A 27,006-nucleotide genomic window follows, 5' to 3' on the forward strand; every position below is an offset into this window, starting at 1 on the left:
AACTTGGTGGTATAACCAGCCACTTCCACTTATCCAGTGGGAATTACAAATCACTGAAAAAACTTAATAATCAAAACTTGGCAGTATAACAGCCACTTCCACTTTTCAGCGGGAATACAAGTAAATAGAAAAAGACTTGAAAATCACAAAACTTGGCGGTACAACCAGCCAATTCCACTTATCTAGTGGGATGAAGCTAGCTTCCAAAAATGAGAAACAATAGGTTGTTTAGTACTACTAAACAAGTTATTACATAATTAACTTTGAAGAGAAATGATAACTGAAATCAGAGGATCGAAGACCATGTTACCAGCCCTGAAGTATGAAGAATGAAGTCTAATTTTCAGAAAAACCAGCCATTGTAGAATCACCAAAATGTTCACAACTCTCTCGTGACACCACCAAAAGAGCTCAAATAGAATGCAAATGAAGAATGAGAGTTGGACGATCAAAGTAGGACAGGAAACTCGCCACCAAACAGAATCATAGAGAGGGCACGCATTCCAATGCTGAAAATGGAGCTGGGGCAATTAGCAACAAGTTCGATTTGCAACCAAAAATCAATCTCTCCACCAAAATTTCCCAAAATATAAGCAAACAGGTGACATGAGCATATGAGAAATTTGAGCCCGCACCCACAAAAATCTAATAACAACTCCAACCAAGATGAATAGAAACGTACTTCAGCTATAGGGTTTGTTTGCACCAGAAAGAACACACCAATCTTCTCTGAAAAAACCACTAGAAATCTCTGAATGAAATTCCTCAGACAACTAGGAATTGTCTTTCAAACTCGAAACTGTGATAAGCTAGGAGGGCACACAACCCTGAAGCCAAGATTTTGCAGACAATTCGGTAGCACTTCATTATCTCAATATTCAGCATAGCCAAATGAAGGAGAGAAGGGTTTTATTTATAGACTTGAGCCCCAAAAATTTGAATTCACTTTCCCTCCAAAGTGGACGCCTCATTAGGAAAATAAAATATAACTTGTATCTTTTGCTTCTTTTTATTTTTTCCCAAAGTTGGATGCCAAATATGAATTTCCATTCAATAAAATATTTCCTTATTCTCTAAGTCTAGATTGGACGCCCAAAACACTTTTTTTTTACTTTACAAAACAAAATTAAATATCGCCCAAGTAAAGTCATGAAAATAATATTAAATAAATAACCAAAGTTATTTATTTACCAAAAATAGATTCCAAGAATCTTGAAGAGACCACTGCTAAACAGGATTGTTGAGAATAGATCCCCAAGTGTTACTCTGCTGCACAACTGTATGGCTAAAAATAGCATTTATTAAAAATAGCACTTACTAAAAATAGCACTGCTAAAAATAGTAAGTGACACCAATCTCCATTTGAGCATATTCTGAGCAGCTATCGTGACTTACTAAAAATGGTAAGTCCAAAAATCATCTCCGAAGAATTTGCATGTCAAACTGTTGATGATAAAATAGCTACGATCGGAATCCATTAGGACCGACAAAGACAACGTAATTGTCTAATTGGCCTATCAGCCTTAGACAATTATGTATGTCGGCTATTAATGAAAATGATATTAAATGTTTATATGTGCCGTTTAATAAATATAGTTAATGATTACCTTCAACGTACATATCCAACTATCGACTTGCATTCACAATTGATGTTTGGTTATGATCAATTATTATCGTATTGGTTAATGATTGAATTGTTATTGATGTGATTAATAATCAACTTAGTTAAATCAATTATACATAACTTATTATATATGAATCCGTTTTGATTCCAATAGTCATCGGGTCTATTAGTGAAGAGTCACGACTTCTTAGGAAGTCATGTGGCATCATATTTTAATATGATTCATTTCCTTTGAAGAAAAAGAATATTAACGTAGCAAGAGATCGATAATATGTATACAGCAATACAACAAGGATTTGAAATACAGCAGTTCGTGAAGAATGCTATACGTAATAAGAAGTCAAATATATATTGCAGTTCATAATTACAATTGAGCAAGGCATATTCAGGAGTGCGTAAATATTAACTGTAGAGGTTGCATTATAATCAAAGGTCGAATATATATCTACATATATTCGTGGATCTATGCAGATTGATAGTTACAGTCAACAGTCGGTGGCAATCAGATTAACATCAGCAATTACATATATTGATTGCAGATCAATATATATACGTAGCATATTGTGAGAGCATATCATAAAAGACTGAATACATTAGCAGATTGGAGGGAACCAATAGCATATCATATATATCCTATATATTGGATCAAATACAACCCATTAGGCAATCAATATACTCAAGTTGATTGGATAATATAATCTCATATTGCCATTCATAAGTTTGGAGACCAATATTCATTGGTGACTGTGATCAAAACATAAATCAAATTTTAAATTTACCTGCCCATGATAATCTCATCATAACTCAACATGGTATAAGAGCAAGCCTAAGAAAAGATCAGATCAGATTTATAGAGGCAGGGTTATCTTCTACTATTGTCTTCAAGTTCGACTACTTCTATCAACGTCAAGATGGTGAATGGAATTAGAGTTGAAGACAAACTTGAGGGGGCATCAAACTTCGTATCTTGGAAGTTTAGAATTATGCTTGCCTTGGGGGAAAATGAATTAGCCAAATTCGTGAAGAAAGCCATACCAGAACCAACCGAAGAGGATGAGAAGCTTCAATGGAAGAGAAAGAAACATTAAGCAATGAAGAAGTTGGTTGACTCGGTGAAAGATCACATCGTGCCAATTATCTCCAAGTTGGAGACAGCATATGGCATGTTCAAAGCATTAGAGGAGATATATGAGATAAACAGCACTAGCCGAGCCCTTGCATTAAAGCAACAACTTCACCACATCAAAATGACAAAAGAAGAATCCATCACCTCATACTTCATGAGGATTACTGAATTGAGAGATCAACTCTCTACCATTGGACACACTATAGAGGGCAAAGAGTTAGCCATGTTGGCACTCAATGGTCTCCCTTCATCTTGGGAGTCATTTATTCAAGGGATAAGTGCAAGATCAAAACTTCCTAAGTTTGATCGATTGAAAATAGACTACATTCAAGAAGAGTCAAGATTGGTCACAAGAGGCATTGATAAAAGTTCTACAAATGAAGATATTCATGTTCTTGCCTCTCACTCCTCAAAGAAGAAAAGGTAAGAAAGGACACTTCAAAAGAAGGAAGGATATTTCAGAAATGCAATGCTTTAGATGTGACAAATATGGTCACTACGCAATGAAATGTTCAGTTTTATGCCTCAAGCTTCCATTGCGGATGTTGGTGAGACTCTTCCACAAAAGGATGCAGATGGATTCATATTCTCATTTGAAAGAGATAAGTTTTATGGTTGAATAATGTTCATGAATTTCATATGTAGTTATTAATTCATGCAATTACATTATGTGTGTTATTTGTGAAACAACATTGTGAGCAAATGTCCGCTTACAACAAGCTGCATTTGGATATCTTGTTTTCAAATTTCTTCAATTTACTTGTCCCTTACATACAGGACATCTTCAAAATCAGCCTGTTGCTTTTCAGGTTATAGAGTTTTGAAGTTCTATTTGTGATGAAGAGATTGAAATTCGAGAAGAATATGCAAAGGACTTTAGTGGAGATTCTGAGATTTTGCATTTCCAAAACAAATATTTACCTGCAGAAGTGCAATTCACTTGTGAAAGCCATAGAGGCATTTGTGCAGGTGATGATAGCATCTAGGGGTACGAAGCAAGATGAGACAAGAAGGCTCTTCCAGTGAGAGGGAGCACATGCAAGGAGATTTTGTTCTAAATCTCAAGATGGTCATATTCCTGCCAGGGCTCGATCTTATGACAATAGATCCATGGTGGCTTTGGATCTAGCACTTCCAGCCCTATGAGGATCATACCAGATGATGAGTCTCCTGAAGCAAGTTATCTTCCATGATTAGGGACCATGTGAGAAGGGGATGCTTCCGTAACAGAGGGAGAAGCTAAGAGGATGTGCTTCGATTGATATCTGAGGATCTTGGTCATATTGGTTCAAAGGGAGTGGACCATGTCAAGATGATTTCTCTAGTGATCAGTCAAAGGACTATGATTCATGGGATGGAGACCTATGTATGTAGGGTGGAAGGTCCTTTATGTTGACTCCTAGGTCATGATATTCTTGGATAGATAAATACTTGGTGAGCGTGGAATACACCAAGAGTGATGCAGACTCCAACCTTGTATTTCATGAAAGGTCAAAGCATGTGGAGATCAAGTATCACTATGTTAGAAACATGGTGGAAAGGAATGCTATTCAGTTGAAGTACATTAGTACTAATGAGCAAACGGCAGACATTCTCACCAAGCCTCTCTCCAGAATAAATGTGTACTTTCGAGGTAAGCTTGGTATGGTAGAGAATAAAGCCCTAGCTGAGATTGAGTCTCAGCAACATTGACTTGTTTATATTTTGTTCATATATATATACTAATGTCTTCTTATTTTCAAAAGATGTTTATAGTGCAAACTCTTGATTAATGCATTTCTCTTTGGAGAGACTTGAGGTGTAAGCCCTTTTCTCACCCTCTGATATGGTGCATGGTGAATGTCATGTGTGTGACTCCATGACAAACATCATGTGAGAGAATCCGTGATGATTTTCTTGTACTTGTGTGTTTATCCTTTGGATGAGCAATGGTGAATATCATTGTGAGGTGATGATCTCACAATGATGAACACTTGTACATCTCACCATTATTGTAAGGTGACGATCTCACAATAATGGTTGTATATATCATTATGGTGGATATCACGTGAAGTGATATCTATGGATATGCCATAATGATTGATATCTCATGAGGTGATATCTGTGGACATGCCATAATGGTGGATACTACATGAGGAGATATCTATGGATAAACCATAATGGTGGATATCATGTGAAGTGATATCTATGGATATGCCATAATGGTTGATATCTCGTGAGGTGATATCTGTGGACATGCCATAATGGTGGATATTACATGAGGAGATATCTATATATAAACCATAATGGTGGATGTCACGTGAGGTGATAGATATGCCATAATGGTTGATATCATGTGAGGTGATATCTATGGATAAGCCATAATGATTGATATCACGTGAAGTGATATATATGAAGGAGCCATGATAGTTGACATCACAGTAAGGTGATATCTTTCCTTTCCACATATGGATGTAGCCATTGTGGTCAATCATCATGATGAGGTGATGTAACTTATAGAAATTAAGAAGGATTCCTCCCTAGCTAAGAGGGAGTGTTGATGATAGAATAGCTACGATCGGACTCCATTAGGGCCAACAGAGACAACGTAATTGTCTAATTGGCCTATCGGCCTTAGACAATTACATATGTCGGCTATTAATGAAAATGATATTAAATGTTTATATGTGCCGTTTAATAAATATAGTTGATGATTACCTTCAACGTACATATCCAACTATCAACTTTCATTCACAATCGATGTTTGGTTATGATCGATTATTATCGTATTGGTTAATGATTGAATTGTTATCGCTGTGGTTAATAATCAACTTAGTTAAATCGATTATACATAACTGATTATATATGAATCCGTTTTGATTCCAATAGTCATCGGATCTATTAGTGAAGAGTCACGACTTCTTAGGAAGTCATGTGGCATCGTATTTTAATATGATTCATTTCCTTTGAAGAAAAAGAATATTAACGTAGCAAGAGATCAATAATATATATACAGCGATACAACAAGGATTTGAAATACAGCAGTTCGTGAAGAATGCTATACGTAATAAGAAGTCAAATATATACTGCAGTTCATAATTACAATTGAGCAAGGCGTATTCAGGAGTGCATAAATATTAACTGTAGAGGTTGCATTATAATCAAAGGTTGGATATATATCTACACATATTCGTTGATCTATGCAGATCGATAGTTACACTCAACAGTCGGTGGCAATCAGATTAACATCAGCAATTACATATATTGATTGCAGATCAATATATATATATATATATATAGCATATTGTGAGAGCATATCATACAAGACTGAATACATTAGCAGACTGGAGGGAACCAATAGCATATCATATATATCCTATATATTGGATCAAATACAACCAATTAGACAATCGATATACTCAAGTTGACTGGATAATATAATCTCAGATTGCCATTCATACATTAGGAGACCAATATTCATTGGTGACTGTGATCAAAACATAAATCAAATTTTAAATTTACCTGCCCATGATAATCTGATCATAACTCAACACAAACCACACTGGAGCTCTCAAAAAACCCAGAAAAACCCTATAAAGCAAACAGCCGTCAGCCTGTCGCAATTTACTAAAAATAGTAAATTCAGATATCTTCTCTGATTGGAATGCATACTATACCATCCTGAAGCTCATGAAAAACCTAGAAAGAATCATGTACACCTAAATGCGCTAAAACTGCACGGTAGATTACAGCATAGGACGTTGAGAAGACAAAGCTGAACAAATTTGCAAACTTCTTGATCAAAATTCAGCATAGGACACTGAGAAGGCAAAGCTGAACAAATTTGCAAACTTCTTGATCAAAGTTCAGCATAGGACATTGAAAAGGCAAAGCTGAACAAAATTGCAAAATTCATTGGGAAAGATATGATCTAGAGAGCAGAATACAATTGTTTTAAGACTGGTGCTTGGGGGATCGTGTGCTGCTTTTGGGTAGGCTTCTTTGACCTCGTGGACATTATTGAAAATCTTTATTAGAACTCATGACTTCAAACTTGTCAATGTTAGTTGTTAACCAAAAGAGAAAGCAAACACTGGGCAATCAAAGCTATTAGTCAAAACAGTAACAGTACAAGATGAAGTGAGTCCCCAACACTTACAGCTCTTCAAGGTACGTGAGAGTGGCAAACTCGGGTGGAATCACTCCAGAGAGATTCTGCCTCTTGAGAAATCTGCGATCAAGTACCCCATTGAACAAAACCATAAAAAAATCCTAGAAGTCCGACGAAAATGAAAATATTATCAACATACATTTGGGTAATATGGCAAAAGCTATCTCCGTCCAAGGTGCAGTTGCAGGACACCAGGTTTTCATTATTTTTATCCCGGCTCTTAATCCAGCTTCCATTCTCACTGCAAGGATCTTCACTGAAGTTCCACTTTTTATATTGCAACTTCTTTGCGATAATTTCCAGTGCTTTGACTGTTCAAAAGGCAAGAAAAAGTAAGTGCTTGAGAACAAAAAAGATGAAAAAAGAATTCTTTTAGTACACCCAATGGGCGATAAAGAAAGCATTGAAAAGATTAAAGAGAATTAAGTCACCTTCTTGAGGGTCTGTTGTATTAGCAGTAGAATCTCCTGGCTGCAAAATGCATGTAAGGCTTATATATGTATAAAGCAAGAGCTTAAGACCTGCATGAAAAATGTTGGCCATTGCAGGAGGGAAAAATTGCAGAGCTGACCGGTTTGTGCTCTTTTTATTCTGAGGTGGTATGAGCCGTAATTGCAATGATAATGACAACAATACAAAAATGAAGGATCCATGAAGACAAGTTGGGGATGACGTAAGCAGAAAAAAATCAAAGGAATGTTCTAGGTATGGAGAATTTCAGTTCGAGATGTTCAAACTAAACCTATTCAATGAAAACACCTTATTGGTAAATGCCTGTATTGCTCTCTGTTCGGATAACGCGGAATGGAGACTTCCTTACCAGGACAAAATGTACGGGGCTTGAAGTCTTTGTGACCAGCAAATGTCTCTTCAACTGATGTGAGCCATACCTGTTATACTGAAGGCGTTCCTGTTATGGAAAGGGTTCGTTGAAGTATTAGTTTTTGTTCATGGCAGCAATATTATTAATGCTATCTTATCAGTTTTTGCTTATGGCAGCAATATTATTAATGCTATCCATTGTGATGGTCAGTTATCATATAAAATTAAAAAAAATTGAATAGCATATAATTAAATTTTTAGTTAATAATTTTGAAAAATATTATTTTTTATTTTCTTATTAATTAACAATAGTACATAAATAAAACTATTATTTAAAATTTGTTATATTGTCAATGCATTAAATGTTTTAATATATTTTCAATTACATCCATAATGTAATTAATTCAAAATTCAAATGGCAACTTTATTGTTTTTTGTATGGTTGACTTTCAAATTATTAAATTTTTTTTTGAAAAAAGATTTAGACTAAATATATTTACTTCTATTTTAACAAATTTTGATTCATACTCATTGAGATAGTGTTGTTATCCATTATTATTGCTTCTATCCCTTAAAAAGACTAACACGAATTTAAGTCATCCACCATTAATGACTCTAAATTTCTTTACTAATGCACTATTTATGTAATCTAATTGTTACTAACATTCACTCTAACTACAATTTCAACTATCAAACTAGTAAACATATATTCTAAAAAAATATATGTAAAATAATGCTGAGAGATATCACATAATTGTCTTGCATGTTTATTAGTTGTCAAAAAAGACATGGACATGGAGTTGAATAATGCTACACTCTTTCACTCTCATTAAAGATGTAACGGTTTCATATACTTAGAGACAAGTGGTAATGATTCTATTTTATTCCGAGTAATAAAATAATACTTATAGAAAAACTAAAATATGCATGCATTTACCTGTCATCTACCAGTTTTTTTGTTTACGGATATTTGTATGTCATTGTAGATGCCTCTCACTAGCATGAACAAATACAATATATTGTTGTGCATGGTTTCTAGTTCTGACTATGTAGATGTTTTTCCTCAACATTTCAATTCTCACTATATGATCCATCATGAGGAATAGAGCATTACAAGAGAAGAGACATGGAGTTTGATCCGAAACATCGAGGAAAATAATTACATAATCAGAACAAAAAAACTATGCACAACAATACTATGAACTATGAAAATTCATGTCTCCAAAATACAATATAATTAAACATATCATTGATCCAAAAATTGTACCATCATAACTTTAATTTGAAAATTTTAAATTTATAACAAAACATATCATAACAATTCTATTATCATATTCATCCAAAACAATTATTATTTTATTATCTTTATCTTCACTAACTACATATGAAGCAATAGTAAAAGCCAAACAGAATATATCTTTTCTTAAATATAAGATTGTTGTTTATTGTTTATTGAGAGATGTTATAATATAAATATTTTAATTTAAAACTCCGAAACATTCTTGGTTACCGCGCGACACTTCTTATGAAGAGGGCCATCATGACGTCTGCTTATACCCGCGAATATGATAAAGATCACCCCGTCAAAGACGCCAAGACTATGGACGCCATAAACCCGTTTGATTTGGCCGCAAGTCAATATATGTCCAGCGGCTGCTCTAGAGTCAAGTCTCCTCAACTACTCGGTGGGTCATGACTGCATTCACTTTTTGGGTTCTCTCAACTTTACAGCCAAACAGGTTGCATTCACTTTTTGGGTTCTCTCAACTTTACAGCCAAACAGGTCGCTTTTCTGAGGGACAACCATGCAATCTCAATTACTCATCTTTGTCTCTTCTATTTAACTCCGCCGAGACAAGAAAGTAGTGACTTTGAATACATAATAAATGTGGGAGGTTATTTAGTGTCGTGGATGTCATTAAAATCATTCAGTTATTTATTTTCATTTTATAAACATTTGGATGAAGAAGTTTTGAATGAGGAGATCTATTAATTTGTTTAAGTGGTTCATCTCAAATTATAATAGCAATCGTGCCTTGGTGTGCAATGGGTATGTCGAAAAGTTCAACTAGGAATTTTTGGGTCTATTTTTTGCATACATTTGTGTGATACATGAAGTGAATTGTTTGATTCAATATAAAAAAAAAACACGAGGTCAATTGGTAGGCCAAATAGCAAATGATGTTGTTTGTGCAACAAAGGTCTCAATGGAGAAGTGATGGTTTCAAATCAACTATGCATCCATGTATAGGGATACAAACATGATTGAAATGAAACCTCTAAATCAAGAAGATATCCAAGCTCCATTACCAACTAGCTCTATGTTATGTTTGCAATAGGGAGAGAGGGAGAGATAAGGATAGAAAGAGGGAAAGAGAGGGGAGAAGAGTGAGAGATAGAGGCAAGAAGATAGAGATAATGAGGAAGACGGAATATAAATGGAGATGGAGAGGGACATGGAGTGGAGAGGAGAAGGTAAAGAGAGAGAGGAAAGAGGGATATATAGAGATGGAAGAGATAAATAATTATAAAGAGAGAGATAGAAAGATAGAGATAGAAATAGGAAGTGATATATTAAGAGAGGGAGAGAGAGGGAGAGATATAGGGGTAGAGAGAGACGAAGAAATAATGAGATAGAAATAGATGGAGAGATGGAAGAAGAAATATGGAGAGGTAGAGATGAAGATAAAGCAAGAGCAAAAGAGGGGGACAAATAGATATCTAGAGATAGAGAGAGGTAGAGGGGGTGATAAAGATAGAGACGGGTAGAGAGATAGATAGATATAGAGGAAGGAGATATAGATGGCGAGATTGTTGGCAATTGACACTCATCGGGTGATTTCTGGTGGTTTATGGTGACTGATTTTTGGTTTAGGGTTGTCATTGATGGCAACTCTTCATGGAGATCTGATCTAGCAGTCATGATTCTTCCTATCCGAAAGTAGGTGTTAACCGATAAAGTGTGAATCGGTATTTTAGGAAGAATAGAGCATTTTTTGGTCTAGTAGCTTTCCAGTGATTGCGGTGCATTGAATCATGTTTTTGTTGATTGATTCGACTTAGATACATCTTCTTATTATCATTTTGGTGACAAGCATTTATCTTTTTGGATCCGATCAAGTCGATGTGTATCTACATGTTACACTCTCAAGCCGACATGATGTATAACCTATTTTTGTGGTTACCGGTATATAAATTTGGTGTGGGTGATCTTTTTGGTGGATGATATGATTGTATGTGAGCGAAAGGTGATCAAGAATCCATTTTGGCGTAGTTTCACGTGTGCATTATTGATCTGGTAACTGACTGAGACAGTGTACAGGACAAAACAAAGAAGGTGATTCAGTCAGTTAATTTGTGCCTAACCGGAAGTCATCCAAGCATAGTAGATGCTATTTCAGAGTTCATACAATGTAATTAATCATTGTAATCAGTTGTGTAAGTCAATGAGACTTCCCTAAGGGTCGTAGCCCTGCGGGCAATTACATTTGAGCAGTGAGCTCTAGGCAGTGTGCCTGAATGCTTGTGCATTCTCATTTGTAATATTGTTTTGCTACTGGCCATAGTGGAATAATATTGTGGGTTCAAATCCCATTGTGGTTTTTCCCATTTGGGTTTCCACGTAAAAATACTAGAGTTATGATCTTGTGGTTGTTTGTTATTTGTTTATGCATTTCAGTTTTAAGTGTATGCTTCTAGTGGTTAAAAGTTAAATTTGAAAATCTCTCAACTGGTAGATTGTGATAACCCCTGCGTTATCACCTAATGTAGAGTTATGTAATAATATTAAAGGATATGGATCGAGTAAATAAGATTATTGTAAATACATGATTAATACGATAATAGAAATATTATATTAAATAGAGGAAATATATTTATATAATAAAGGAAAGCATTATTTAATATGTAATATATTTAATATATACATATAATGAAAGAAGTGTTATGTTATTATTTTAAATATATAACAAATGAAGTGTTGTTTACTACACATTTATATATATTAAAAGGCAAACATTATTATTAAAAAGCAATATTAAAATAAAGCGTTATACACATGTATATACATCTTAAAAAAAGCAAACAAACAAATTAAATAAACCCCCCCGAATCACCCCGCACAAAGAAGTGCGACGGTAATCGTAGCCTGGGCTGCGATTACCACCGCACCCCTTCATGCAGAAGGGGATCGTGGGGGGTCACAGCCCTTCACGAGGCATTAAAGGGAAGCAGTTGCAGCAATGAAAGGAAAAAGGAGAGGCACAAGAAGTAGAGGAATAAAAAGGGAATTTTGTTGCAAGCCAACAGGTAAGGGGTAAATATACTAAGGAGGTAATGAATATAGGCAAGGTCGTAGTAATGTTAATTATTGTGTATTTTAGAGGGATACAAATAATTAACATTATAATATAAGTAATTAATGGATATAAATAATGAATGTTATAATAAATGCATTAATCTATTAAATAGGTAATGAAGGGATATAATTAATGTAGTTAATGTATATATAATATTCATGTTAATAAATGCTTTAATGAAAGGATTTCAACTATTAAGGAATATATGTCAATGCTTGGTTAAAATATATGTGAATATGGGTTAATGAATGTTTTAAGGAATATATGAAAAAAAATACATGCTAAATCAGGAATATAAACATATGGAATAGGGAATAGGAAAATATTAAGGAAAGGCAAAAATATATTATCACATGATGGAAACTATAGGGAGGAAACTTCCTTAGTTTAAGGGAGGGATTATGCTAATCCCTAGGGCAATATATACTGATTATTGATATGCATATGTATGGCTTGGTTGATTAAGTTCAACCAAGAGGAGATGGATCTGGCCAGTCCACTCTGAGGACTTGGGTGATGGGATGCATCACCCAAGGCAAGGAATGAACACATGGTCCTCCTTGGATGGCTTGGGCGTAAAAGGTTACACCCAAGACAGGAATCAAATTAACCTTTGATTTCCTGGAGGGCTTGGATGTAAGAAATTACATTCAAGATAGGAGTTAAATTCACCTTCGACTTCCTGGAGGGCTTGGAATCAAGATGGGTTCCAAGAAGGCGAGCTTCGCGGCCGCCTAAGGACATACTTTGTATAGCATTCGTATCCTTTTTTTAGATTAAAATTATGATATGTTAATTAAGTATATTTAAGTTCGATTGCAATTTAGATTAGATATATATTTTTATGTCTGTTGTATTCTAACAATCTGTTTTTGCAGGATAGTGATCCCTAACTAGTAGGGACATTACATAGATCATTGATTCACCCCCCCTCTCAGTGATCCCTGATTCCAACAATTGGTATCAAACCCAAGTACCTCTAAGGAAGTTTAACCACTTGAGGAAGATCCGGGAGATTGATTCAATGGCTTCCAGTTTTCAGAGACAACTCAATGTGGCACTTGAGGATCTTGATGCAACTAGAAATGAGATTTGTACCTTGAAAAAGAACTTGAAGAATGTTGTTGATGATTTCATTAATGACCTGAAAGATCAAGAAAACATCTCTAGAGAGAAGAGGAAGGAATTGATGGACAAGTTAAAGGAAAAGGAAGATTAGATCATGGAATACCAGGATAAAACTGATGAAGTTAAAAAGCTTAAGAGAGAGAATGTTGCTTTCAAAAATGAGATGCAATCCATTGTGATGAGGTTGACTAAGGAGATTGAGGACCGGAAGAAGAATGAAGAGAATTTGGCACAATCATTGAAGGAAAAAGCAGATGAATGCTTCAGGCTTACCTATGAGAATGATCAGTTGAAGCTTGAGTTGACACAATCAAGAAATAATGGTCAAGAACTTGAAAGATAGGTTGCAACTTTAAGGGATGAACTTGCTACTACCAATGAATACAAAGACAAATTCAAAGCTAGCTCAGCAAGGCTTGATGAGATGCTGGAAAGTCGGAGACATGGTAAAGATGTGCGAGGTCTAGGATTTGAGAAAGGTGAATCCTCCGGATCTGGACAAGGCAATGCAAAACCTGATCAGAAGAAGAGCAAGAATCCTTCGATAAGGCAACCTAATGCTCATAAATTCAATGGTAGATGCTTTACTTGCAATAAGTTTGGTCATATGGCGAATCAATGCAAAAGTAGGATGAGTAATGGAATTGATAACATGAATAATGTTCCTACCTTTTTTGGTCAGTGCTTTATATACAATAATTTTGGTCACAAGTCAAATGTGTGTAGAGAAGTAATGAATAATTTTCAAAACAAAAGGTGATATTCTTGTGGAATGTTTGAACACATCTCTAATTAGTGTAGGACAAGACCAAATCAGATGAACTTCAGACCTATGCAGAATAATGTTGTTTGTCAAGCATGCAACAAAACCGGTCACATTGCAAAGTACTGCAAAAGCAAGAGTAGTGCTCCAGTAGATAAAAACAAATCAGCTGAGAAAGGAAAAGCGAAAGTAGAAGAGATCAAGGAGAAGCATGAGAAAATATGGGTAAGAAAGGATGAATCCAAAGCTGATAGTGGGTCTGCACCCGAATCCGATGCAGGATCTTCATCCGATAACTAGGGCTTTATGCCTTAGGGGGAGCTTTTCATGCAGATTCTAAGAAACCCCTCTTCGGTGGTCTGCAATTGATTCTGAAAGATTGCAGAAGGATTGAATCACGTGTGTTGATGATATCCGAAAGTTTCTAAAGGATTTGGTGCTCTAGTATGCAATTTCATGAAGATCATGATAACCAGTTGCTACATTTATTACAATGGAAAATTAGGTTTTTGAAGGATAAAAGTGCATTTTGAAGTCTTATTTGTCACAATGTGATCAAGCGAATAGAGCAGAGAAGAGAGAAAAGCAACTTGACGATTTCAACGACTTCAAAGTGAATTTCAGCGCCTAGTTGTGGAGCAAGATATTTATCTGTTTAGACTCTCAGTTTTTCACAAACCCTAGGATTTGAAATGGCTTTAGTCTCTGGTATTGCGACTCCTTTGGTGGTTGAGATTAAGGATAGGGCTTGTCTAGTCTTCAAGAAACATCCTTTTAAATCGGTTGAGGATGATCCAGAAGGTGCATTCTCATCAGTGCCCTACGCGCGTGCTGCACAACGAAGATATCAGGGCCTACATTTATTGTGACCTTTTAAGAGCTTGGAAATGCAGATATGTTGGACCTATAAAACAAGCATTTTGGTGGACAGTTTGGGAAATCTCAAACCCGAGTATAAGGTGCTACAGGATAAGGGTTTCTCACAGTTTGTGCATTTTTCGTTGTTTGACGAGGCAGAATGGATTCGGTACATCCTTAGTCGTTTGCATGATGAGTTTATATGGCTTGATAGGCCACACAAAATCACCAAGCAAGTGGTCCATGTTGTAACTATCTTAGCAGAAATTAGTGATGTGCCCAGTTTACGGAAAGTATCAAATGACACCGTCATAGCTACCACAGGATCCAAATTTAATAGTAGAGCCATGACTGTGAATGACATTTTGGAGAATGATTTGAAGTTTGCATCAATGGTAGTTGGATACAAGGTTTACCAGTCCAACCGGTACACCTATGTCTTTGGTACTACTATTTACTTTGTGTACTAATTGCTCAAGGAAGATAAGAGGTATGATCTATGCATTGCACTTCTGAATGAATTGTTGAGTAATCTAAAGAATATCAAGAAGGATAAAAAGCATACATTTAAATATGGTACACTCCTAATTTGTCTGGCATTGTACTTCCTAAATGAGATACCCAGTATCAAAGGTAAGGTCCAGTGGGCCTATGATAGATCGGTGGTCATGCAGATCAAAGAAGGTCTATGGGGAGTCGGTGATGCAATCATGAGGATATCTTCCCTCTGGGGATACTTTAAAACCTTCCAAGCTGCAATGAAGAATAGGGAAAGGATTCCTAAGAAGGTAGTTGAGAAATATGAACAAACCATTTGCTTCATGGTCGATAAGGATCAGTGTCTGATGGAAGCAGTGGAGCCCCTAATAGTTCAGATCATGCCCATGGGGTATGAAGTTGACTCTAATACACTTGAGGCATATGCACACCTTCTGAGTCAATCGGTGGATCCCAAGGAAGGGAGATTTGGCACATTCAAGGAGAAAGACCTCACTCTGCATACACAATTCACTGCCCCTGCCCGGAAGAGAAAAGTCACTAAGATGGCAGAAGAAGTAGCTGCTCATATGGGTTTCACCAAGGAGGAAGTAAAGAAAGAAAGAAAGAGAGAAATATGCACAAAAGGAGGCCAAAGAGGAAACCAATAAACCCATGGTTGATCTGGTTCCCTCCAAGGAAAAACCTAAAGTGACAAAGTCTACTCATACTCCAGTGGCACAGTCTGCAAAACCTAGCCAATCCGGAAATAGTGTGTCAAAGCAGAAAGAAAAGCCAAAAAGAACCTATGTTGTTGTATCTCTAGTGGCCTTAGAAACTAAATCTGAGGAAGAGGCAAGAAGAGAAAATAAAAGGGGAGAGTTTGTCAGATTAGTGAGGAAGCCTCAATCCGGTGGAGCACAACAAAGCAAAAAGGCTAAGTCAGACCTTGTTCCTACCGGAAGATCCCGAAGAGGTAGATAGGTCAAAAGTCAACTTGACAAAGACCTTAAGTCTGCCAACATACAAGGTAAGTACACAATCATTCCTCCACTATCAGCAGACTAGTTGATAGATGAAATAATAGTGGATGGCAATTTAAAGAATCTTGAAGCAATTTTTGAGTATTTTGATGAAGGTGACAAAAGGAAAGTTGAGGAAGCAGTTGTATTATACTTACATAATTTCAGTAAGACATTAATTGAATTAGAAAAGTCAATTCCAAAGGACTTATACAATTTAATAGATGCTAGAAGAATGAATGCAAGCAAAATTGATAGAGAAATGAAGGAGAGAGCTAGTAAATGTATGTACTTTTATTACTCATGATGAAGTGAATAGGCTAATTGAAGAGGCAAATAAAAAGGAATTCAGAAGTAAAAATAGGATCAATAGATTGATGATTGTGAATATAGAGGAGGTAAGGAAAGAAATGGAAGAGATATGGAGAAAGATTATTTAGAATGACCCTCTATACAAAGATGCATTTAAACCATCTCAGTTGGAAGATAAGCAAGGTGTTTCGGGAAGTCAAAAGGTTGAGACTCAATCTGAAGATCAACCGGAAGACCAAGGAAATACCACACTTGATGTTGAGACCAATGGCAATCCTCTGGTGGTAGATAACTCTGTAGCCCCTTTGATTCAACAGGTTGATATTGCACCAAGTGGCGACATCGGTGCAATAGATAAAGGGGATAAGGGAGAGATGAAGGATGTTGTGCCAGCAGAGGCTAAGGTAGCTGAGGTTGACAAAGGTAAAGGCATAGATGATCCGGCAATTGCCACTCCTTCAATTACAGGGATCCCGCCTTAGATTCCAATCAATCTTGATGGTTTAGTTGATCTTAGGAAGATGTCTCCTATAGAGAAGCTTATGCTCGCAGCTGCAGTACAAGCCCAATCCAGTCAAGATCTTGTGAAATCAGAGACTGAAGACAAAAAGCTAATTTTGATGTATGTAGATGTTTTGTAGAAGGTGGCTCCCAGTGTACAATTAGATTTAAATAACAACCCCTCTGGTAAATTATTACAATTGATTGACAGTGTAAATGCCAATTTAGATTCTTTGGAGAAGACGACTACTCATAAATTTTTGGATAAGTTTAAGGAGGTTAGGAAACAAACATTCCTAAAGATGATTAAAGATGATAGGGTAAATCTGAATAAGAGATTGCAGACTATTTCTGACACATTGTCAGAAGCCGGTAAACTATATAAATCTTGCCTTATTTTGCCTAAGTTCACTGTTGATATTGATAAACAAATAGGTGTCTGCTAGGGCAAGCTTGCTAGCATTTCTCAATCTTTTGACCCTAATGTAACATTAACCAAAAGTATTGAGGAAATTGGGTGAACTCCGAAACCTGATTTCTGTCCGATTAGACACTATGCTAAGTAATAAGGTGGACTGTATGAAGGAGATGGCCCGACCTATATCATCATATTTGAAAGAGTTAGAAATTCATTCTATTGTATTTAATGCATTTATCATAGTTTTGGGAAACTTGAAGAGTGGGTGGTATACTCACCTAGGATTTTTGAAGAGTTTTTATGCTAACCTCTTCAAGTATTTGTAAAGTGTTTTTCATCTGTATATAAATTTTGGACAACACCCCATCTTTGGCATTGTTGTCAAAAGGGGAGAGATAAGGTGAAAAATGTACAGGAGTATACAATTCAGTGATGCAGATTTTGGATTGTTGATCTAAGGGGGAGCCTTAGAATTCTTTCATTCGTGATCTGGTGTGCAGGTTTCACAGGTTTCAACACTTAGTCATTTTTCACAGGTGTTGCCAACAATGCCAAAGGGGGAGATTGTTGGCAATTGACACTCATCTGATGATTTCTGGTGGTTTTCAATGACTGATTTTTGGTTTAGGGTTGTCATTGATGGCAACTCTTCATGGAGATCTGATTCGGTAGTAATGATTCTTCCTATCCAAAAGTAGGTGTTAATCGGTAGCGTGTGAATCGATATTTCAGGAAGAACATATCATTTTTGGGTCTGGAAGTTTCTGGTGATTGCGGTGCATTGAATCATGTTTTTATTGATTGAGCCGACTTAGATACATCATCTTATTATCATTTTGGTGATCCACATTTATCTTTTTAGATCTGATCAAGCCGACATGTATCTACACGTTACACTCTCAAGATGACATGATGTATAACCTATTTTTGTAGTTACTAGTATATAAATTTGGTGTGGGTGATATTTTTGGTCGATGATATGATCATATGTGAGTGAGAAGTGATCAAGAATCCATTTTGGCGTAGTTTCACGTGCGCATTCTTGATCTGGTAGCTAACTGAGACAGTGTACAGGGCAGAACAAAGATATATGGGAAGAGAAAGGGAGAGAGAGGTAGAGATAGAAAGATCAATAGGGGGAGGGATGGAGGAAGGGAGTGATGGGGAAAGATAGAGAGATGGAGGAAAAGGGAGAGAGATAGGTAGAGGGGAAAGATAGAGAAGATGGGGGGGGAAGGAGAGAGATAAGAAAAGGGGGAGAGGGAGAGAGGGATAGATATAGATAGAGGGAAAGAGATAGAGAGGGATAGGGAAAGAGATAGGGAGAGAGAGAGAAATAGAGAGAGAAAGAAATGAAGAGAGAGAGAGAGAGAGAGAGAGAGAGAGAGAGAGAGAGAGAGAGAGAGAGAGAGAGAGAGCGGAATTAGAGGGGAGAGAGAGATAGGAAGATAGAGATAAAGAGTAAGAGAGATGGAGTGAATATGATATAAGTAGAGAAAATGAGACAAATAGTTATAAATTAAATTTATTTGCCTGCAAGAAGTTGTGTCCACTTTTTGGCCAAAAAGTGGAAGTTTTTTCCCTTTCTTTCGATTTCGTCCCGTTTGACCTAAATATTTGAGGCACTTAAAGAATGATTCTTGAAAAAATTCAGTAATAGAAAATGTAGTGATAGAAGTCTACTTTCCAAATATGTAATTTATTTTAATACCCAGATCTTAAAAATGAAGTTTGAATAGGCATTAGTAAAACCTATAGTTTAAAAGTCACTTTTTAGGACCATACCATGCCCGTGTACGAAAAGCATAATTTGACCTAAATGAAAGTATTTGTCTTTGTTCTTTTGGGAAAATATCTATAACTCACTCACCTTTGATGAGGATATTTTTTTGTAATTGTTTTCCATATATATTTATTTTTGTTATTTTTTAATTGGGCATAATCACTGTTTTGAAAAATCCGCGTGTATGGCAAGCATAATTTGAGCTAAACTTTAACATTTTTTTTATTTTTTTAAAACTATATATATTTGTCTCTAGTTTGATGCCATAGAATTTTTTTTCAAAAAACTTAAAGACAAAAAAAATATTAAAATTTTAAAAATCCCTGTTATTTCAAGTTTATGAATCTCTTTCATTAGAAATTATTTTAAAATTAAATATATTGATCCATTCTTTTTAAAAATTACATATTTGGAATCTAGACAGTGTGTACTATAATGGGTTTTTGTTGTTTAAAAAAATTCTGAAAATTAGGTGTTCAGATATATTTTTTAAGTCATTTTTTTGTATGAAGCTTGATTTGGCCTTCAAGTTGCAAGTCAAACCAATTCCAAGCCTCAGGTTCAGCTTTTCGAACCATTTTCCAAGCCAAATTCTGAACCTACAAGCAGGCCCCAAAAATATCTTTTTACAAACGGGATCTCGTATCTAAAACGGGATCCCGTTCTATTTTGCAAATTAATTAAAAATGCAAAAACAATACGAGATCCCATTTTGAATTAAAACGAGATCCTGTGTTGAAAACGGGATCCCGTTCTATTTTTCATTAATTTTGTTTTTCGGATTTGTATAAATAAGAGATAATTAGACATAATAAAACATGTCTTCAAATGTGCGAGTTTTTACATAATATATTTTGATTTAGTTGTCATTTGGATGCTCTTTTGTTGCAATTTTAGATCCATTTTTTTTAAGGTGGCATTTATTGCATATTTTTTTAGTCATGGGGTCTAAACAACGTCAGAAGAAGAAACAAAGGAGGGAATTGACCATCGAGGATATTCAAGCAGAAAGAGAGAAGGAGGCCAAATGTCAAAGAGATAGAAGAATGAGGATTCGACAAATGAATAATCCCGATGCTTCTGGATCCACGACAATGGAAGAGATAAACATTCAAGATGATGCCTTGGGGGATCAGATGGACGTAGATGATGCAATTATGGATGATGTTGATGTGAATGAAACAATTATGAAGAATATTCCAAGTACAACATCCTCAAATCCAGGTACATCTTCAAATTATCCAGGTACATCTTCAAATCCTTCCCTAGAAGACATGGATAATGTGATTATAGGTGATATTCATATTGATGGTTTAGTAAAAGCTGGATATACCAATGCTGAGATTGGTAGAATTGTCCATGAAAATGAAAACCTTCATGTTGGTAAAGATGAAATTCTTTTGAATGTTGAAAGTGAAAATCCTTTTGAATATGGTGAAAATGAAAATCCTCCAATTGTTGAAGATCAAGGAAACTTTTTTATTAAAATTGAAAAAAAGGTTTTGGATAACCTTCCTGGTAAGATTTCTTGGAGACAGATAAGAACATATGCCAATATAATATACAAAGATTTTTTTTATCAAAAAAAACTTGCAATTCAATATCAACTTATGATGCAATTGATGAGAATGTGGAAAATGAGAAGAAAAGTGATGAAAAAAATAGGCATCTATGATAAACCATAAAAAAAAAGATGAATCTGTTAAGCATGTTATGTTTGTTGTTGCAAATGTCATTGAATTTATCGGTACAACGAGTCGATCTAAAGATAAGAATTTGGCATGACGAGCTATAACAACTTCCATAGTGAATAAAGAAACCTTGAATAAAAGAATGGTAAGCAACATTAGTAGAATTTTAAAGATGCATCCTAAAAAATTGGTTAGAGAAGCTAAAAGAAGAGAAAGTATTGAAAATGATCCAATCAACCAAAGTTGGAGTTTTAGTGGTAGACTTCGCAGGTCAGATATGAAATTGAATATTGAAGTGAAATCTTTGGTTGAAAAGTTTTGGCATGATAATAGAAGGGTATCATCTAATGCTAGAGATGTTCTAAAGTTGAGAGTGGGGTGTAAAATTCGTGACCCTCATCCAAAACACCTATTAGACAAAACTGAAACTGAATTTTCTAGAAATTTTTTGGATGAAGTTATGTTACTTGGAAATATTACTATAATTCAAAGATCATTTAAAAAATGCAAGCCTTGGTATGTGAAAATTAATAAGTAAAGAGTCTCCTGTTGTTGTAAAACGCACATGCAATTTCATTACTATTATGATGTTTTTCGATACATACGTTGTGTTTTGCATAGTAACATGCTTATCCAGGAATGTGGTATTGATATGCCACCTGAATCAATCAAGGAATTTGTAGCAAGTTTATTTTGTCAAAGAACTGATGGACAATTATTTTATTTACATTCATGTATCTCTGGATAATGTTCTAGTTGTGTCAATTTTTCATCACTAGTAGAATGTATGCATGAGAGTAGTGAAACTGAATTTGGACAATAACTAGTGGATGTTAGAAGATTTAAGAATGTTGAGTATCCCTTAAAGGATGGGACAATAGGAAAGTGTGTCTATTTAATCATAGAGAAGGTTAGTGTACATGCATTCATGTCATAATTTAAAAGTAAGATTGTACCAAAATATGTGACGCACTCTCAACATGCTAGATGGCTTGATTCTCAATTTCGCACATGTAGAAATACATTTCCAGTTGGAAGTATACTATCAGTGGTGGACTTTGCAGAAAACTATACTCTTAAGCCACAAGAGGAAATTCAATCTCAATATTACAATTCCACTCAAGTTGCTATTTTTGTTCATATTGTTTATAGACACGCAGATGATAACACAGAGGATGATAGAAAAATCCCAAGGGAGTATCATTTCTATGTGAGTGATAATAGGATGCAATTGTCAGAGTTTGTTCAATATTGTTTCAGCATATTTTACAGAAATATAAGAGAAAGAAGAATCTAGATGACAGAACATCTTATATGGTCAGATAATTGTATTGGACAATTCAAGAATGCTTGAATGTTTTATTGGTTAAGCAGGGCTCACAAGGAATACAATATCCAACATATATGGAGTTTTTTTGAAGCTGGACATGGTAAAGGAGAACATGATGGAGCTAGTGCATGTGTTAAAAGAATTTTTGCTAGAGAGCAATTAAAATTTGAAGATAATGTTAAATTTAAAGATGCACCTGCAATTGTAGATTGGTGCAAGACAACCTTATCTACTGGATCAGGTGTGAACTCTACAATTCAGCAATTCTTTTGGTTAGTTGAAGACGAAAACATTGTGTCAAAACTTGACTGTGAGACAATTAGGGGATTGACAAAATGGATAAGTGAACTTGCATGTTTTTGTCAATTTTGTATTTCAGTGATTCTGATGTATGTGAGAATAATGAATGGGTTGAAGATTGGAATCAAAGATCATTGACTCCTACTCAAGCACAAGATTAGATTAACACAATTGAAGATAATGATCAACTATTTGCATCAGATGATTATGATCGTGTAATCATTTTTAATTATTTTTTTGGCCATTTAATAAAATTAGTTTCAAACTTTTTTATATTTCGTGTGAATTAAAAATGGTAATTTTTTAATTCTAAATTTTGATAATTTATTAATTTTTTGTTTGTAGGACATGTGTATGTTGTTGTTGCACTTGATGACAATGAAGAGGAAACATTATATTGGTTGGCTCGATGTGTTGAGACTAAACATAAACTAGTTAATCTTGGAGAAGATGATGATGGTTTTCATTATCCGATTGGTTCAGTGGTAGTTGTTGGAACTTGGCTAAGGAAATATTTGACAAGGAAGAATGGTTTTCCTGCTTTTGAAGATTATGAAACACATAAGAAGATAACACACCACTCACATTTGATTGTTGTAACAAATATACAACTAGTGAGATATCATGACAAACCTAGTAATAAAAAGTTGTGAACAATTTCTATGAAAGATCATGAGACAATTATAGATGCTTTGGAAAAAAAAGAGGATACAGATGGTACAATGGAATAAGTATATATATATATATATATACAATTTCTTTTGATTGTACCATTTGATCATGTAGATGGTTTAAATATTATTGTTTGATATATAGGTCCATCCCCTTATTGAGAGCTCTTACACAATTGTGGTACATGATGTAATGGAATAAGTATTTAATATATAGAGGTACGTACATACTTGTTTTTTAAATTACATGTCTTTCAATGATTTAAATTGATAAATTGCTTTTAAAATATATATAGGTTTTCATAATTCATTTAAAATGTGAACTTGACTATTTTGCACTTCCATCTAGATTCTAATTTTTTTTGTCCCCTTAAGCCACATGTCCTTATTATTTTGATTCCCTTAAGCCACTTGTCCCAATTGTACACCCATCCCCTTAAGCCGAGTCATGTCCTAATCAGTTAATTTCCCCTTAAGCCATGTCCTATTTAGTTCAAATGATCCTCTTTTAAGCCACATGTCTTATTTCTGGTTTGATCCCCTTAAGTCACGTCCCAATTATGCCCATCACCTTCAGCTTGCCTCATGCATGTCCTAATTAGTTAATTTCCCCTTAAGCCACATTGTCCTAGTTTTAACTTAAATTTTCCCTTTTAAGCCATGTCCTATTTAGTTCGATCCCCTTTCTTGCCACATGTCCCAATAAGGCCTACATCCCCTTAAGCCATGTCCTAACTGGTACATGTGCATCATTTTTTTGGTTAAATTTGACTTAGTTAATATTTTTGTATTTTTAATTAAATTTGACTTAGTTAATTATATACATGCATTTAATAATTTAATTCTAATTAAGTTATGATTATTATTATTTTTTTGTGCATTTAGGTACATCTTGTAACTACTTTTAACTGTGGAGATCTAATTTATCTAGATCGCTTTTGAAAATGTGGAGATCTAATTTATCTAGATCTCGCTTTTGAAACTGATTTTAATGTCTTAGATTGGATCAAACTTATGTAATACTTTAGATTTCAGAATATTGAGTTCTTTAAATTTATAAAGATTTAAGATGTGTGGATCTTGAAACTTTTAAATTTGAGACATGTGGATGAAGCTAAATTATTATATTCAAGAGATGCACCTGGATTAAACTTTTTTATATAAGCTTTTAGTATGTATATGCGTGCATGTACATGCGTTGTTTTAAAAATTATCAATTGCTTTTAATTAAATTTTTAATGTATACAATGTGTGTACATGTCTTATTTTTAAAAATGCCGAAATTGCAAGTGTTTTATTTTTAATGTACATATATGTATGTGTACAAGTGTGCTATTTTTATTTACATATCAATTGCTCATGTGTATATATGTACAATTGCACTTGCTTCATTTATTTTTAATGCATTTATTTATGTTATCTCTACTTAAACAATTGCAAGCTTCATTTATTTTTAGTGTATTTATTTATTTTTAGTCTGTACGTACACATGTACACATGTATATAGATTTAAATTAAAAATTTAAATAAAATACATAGCTCCAAATGATTATATAGATATATATGTGTATATATATACATATATACATATGTGTATATACGTATATGTATATGTATATACGCATATATACGTATATATGTATATACATATACATATATATGTATATGTATATACATATATACGTATATATGCGTATATACATATACATATACGTATATACATATATGTATATGTATATACATATACATATATCTATATAGATATATACATATATGTATAGATACACACACACACACACATATATAATGTCCATGCAACATGTATGTATGTGTACTAGAAGTTCACTCGAACGTAAAACACACACACACACAAAAATACATACATACATATATATATATATATATATATATATATATATATATATATATATATATATATATATATATATATATATATATATATATATCACATGTACACGTGCATTTGTATATCAAGTCTATGTGTGATTTTCAACAAGTCCACATGTGGTCAACATGAAATATAATCAAAGTGTACGTGCAAAATAAACAAGTCCATGTGTACACATGTACACATGTACATCAAGTCCATGCTCAAAATGAAATATATAATCAAAGTGTGCAAAATAAACAAGTCCCATGGGATGGAATGAACAAATGTCAGTAAACTGCAAGAAACATCTATCTATCTATCTATCTATCTATCTATATATCTATCTATCTATCTCTCTCTCTATATATACAGCCCTTAAAATTAAGACGACTGTAAGCCCTAAATCATTCTAGATTCCTCTTCAAGCCACGTGGACAAGAATGAGGAGAAGATCCACTCTGCAAGACAAAAATGTTCATGTTTGTGAGAGTTCTATGTAGTTCATGTGTAATTATATATATATTTAAAAATAATTTTTAATTATTAATTAATAAGTTCAGTAGCACATACGTGTACATGAGTAGGCTCATCTCCTCTAGACTCCACTAAGGGCTCTGCATCTCTAGGTGCTATAGGTGCTATAGGTGCAGTCAATGGCACTGGCATCTCATGCTATATAGTACATACACATATATATAGATCAAGATCAATGATTTAAAATATAAATATAAATTAAATTTATATTTAAAATATTCAATTTGAACTAGAGATAGTTTAATGTTCATACGCATGTACCTGACTCAGATCATCTCCTCTACGCAATGTATCCTGGGCGACATCAACAAAAGCTCCACTATCAACAAGATCCTACAAGGTATTTAAAAAAGAGTTGCACATGTCAATTATATGCACGCATGTACATATATATATATACAAATTAATTTAATTTTTAAATAAAAACTCTAAAACTTGTATTAAATTTTTTAAATTTAAATCAACATTAAATACCTGAAATGCAGACAATGTCTGCAGAAAACTAACAAGAAGATCAGGATGATCATATGGCCCATCTGAATGTAAATTCATCCTGATGGTCGTGTCCACCTATACAATAAAATCAATAAAATCTAGATATTAAATTAATTGTACATACATTTATTTATTTATTTAAAATATCATGTAAGTTTGATGAACACAATTAATTAAATCTTTGAATATATATATAATTTATAATATGATAGAGTGTCAACGTACTGAATCTCTCTTCTCATCTGCAACAACTGATGTTGGAGGAGATGCACTCACCACAGTGGTAGGTGGATAATCCGACATGGAAGTCGATGTCATAGTGGCCCCAAACATGGGTTGGAGACATTCATGTGTAAATAATGAAGACATATAGATAGAGAGATCTATATAAATAAAAATTTAAATATATATAGTGCAAATTGTACATGTATGTATTGGATCTCCCCATACCTGTTTACCACGTGAATCATGATCTATGGGATGATCATCGACACAAATAAAATAGACATATGAACCAATATTATCATGATCAGTGGATGCTCCCTGTGTAGCTGAAGAGGATGGACCATGATGTGAACTCGAAGCAAGGTCTGGACCATTACAAGGCCCATAGCATAGTCGATGGCAACTCATACAAAAATGAGGTGCTAATGTATGTGGAATGGTTGTACTCATGTCAACATCATCCTGACCAGTCTCAATGTGGCCACGGTCCAACAAATCAGTTGTCTGTTAACTAAGGCCACTAGTGA

General features: G+C 34.5%; 1 protein-coding gene across 1 annotated transcript in view; it reads right to left on the reverse strand.

Moving 5' to 3' along the window:
• Positions 1 to 26,572, reverse strand: part of LOC131032723 (probable leucine-rich repeat receptor-like serine/threonine-protein kinase At3g14840) — a 169,060-nt gene extending 142,488 nt beyond the window's left edge. The window contains exons 1-7 of the mRNA XM_059220329.1: positions 26,480 to 26,572; positions 26,234 to 26,329; positions 26,021 to 26,092; positions 7,721 to 7,810; positions 7,332 to 7,371; positions 7,040 to 7,211; positions 6,889 to 6,960 (exon numbers count right to left, since the gene is read on the reverse strand). Coding sequence (XP_059076312.1) covers positions 6,889 to 6,960; positions 7,040 to 7,211; positions 7,332 to 7,371; positions 7,721 to 7,810; positions 26,021 to 26,092; positions 26,234 to 26,329; positions 26,480 to 26,572 — 635 coding nt within the window. The remainder of the gene's footprint in view (positions 1 to 6,888; positions 6,961 to 7,039; positions 7,212 to 7,331; positions 7,372 to 7,720; positions 7,811 to 26,020; positions 26,093 to 26,233; positions 26,330 to 26,479) is intronic.
• Positions 26,573 to 27,006: the final 434 nt, after the last annotated feature.

This window comes from Cryptomeria japonica, chromosome 5 (assembly GCF_030272615.1).
Source record: "Cryptomeria japonica chromosome 5, Sugi_1.0, whole genome shotgun sequence".
In the NCBI taxonomy this organism is placed as follows: Eukaryota; Viridiplantae; Streptophyta; class Pinopsida; order Cupressales; family Cupressaceae; genus Cryptomeria; species Cryptomeria japonica.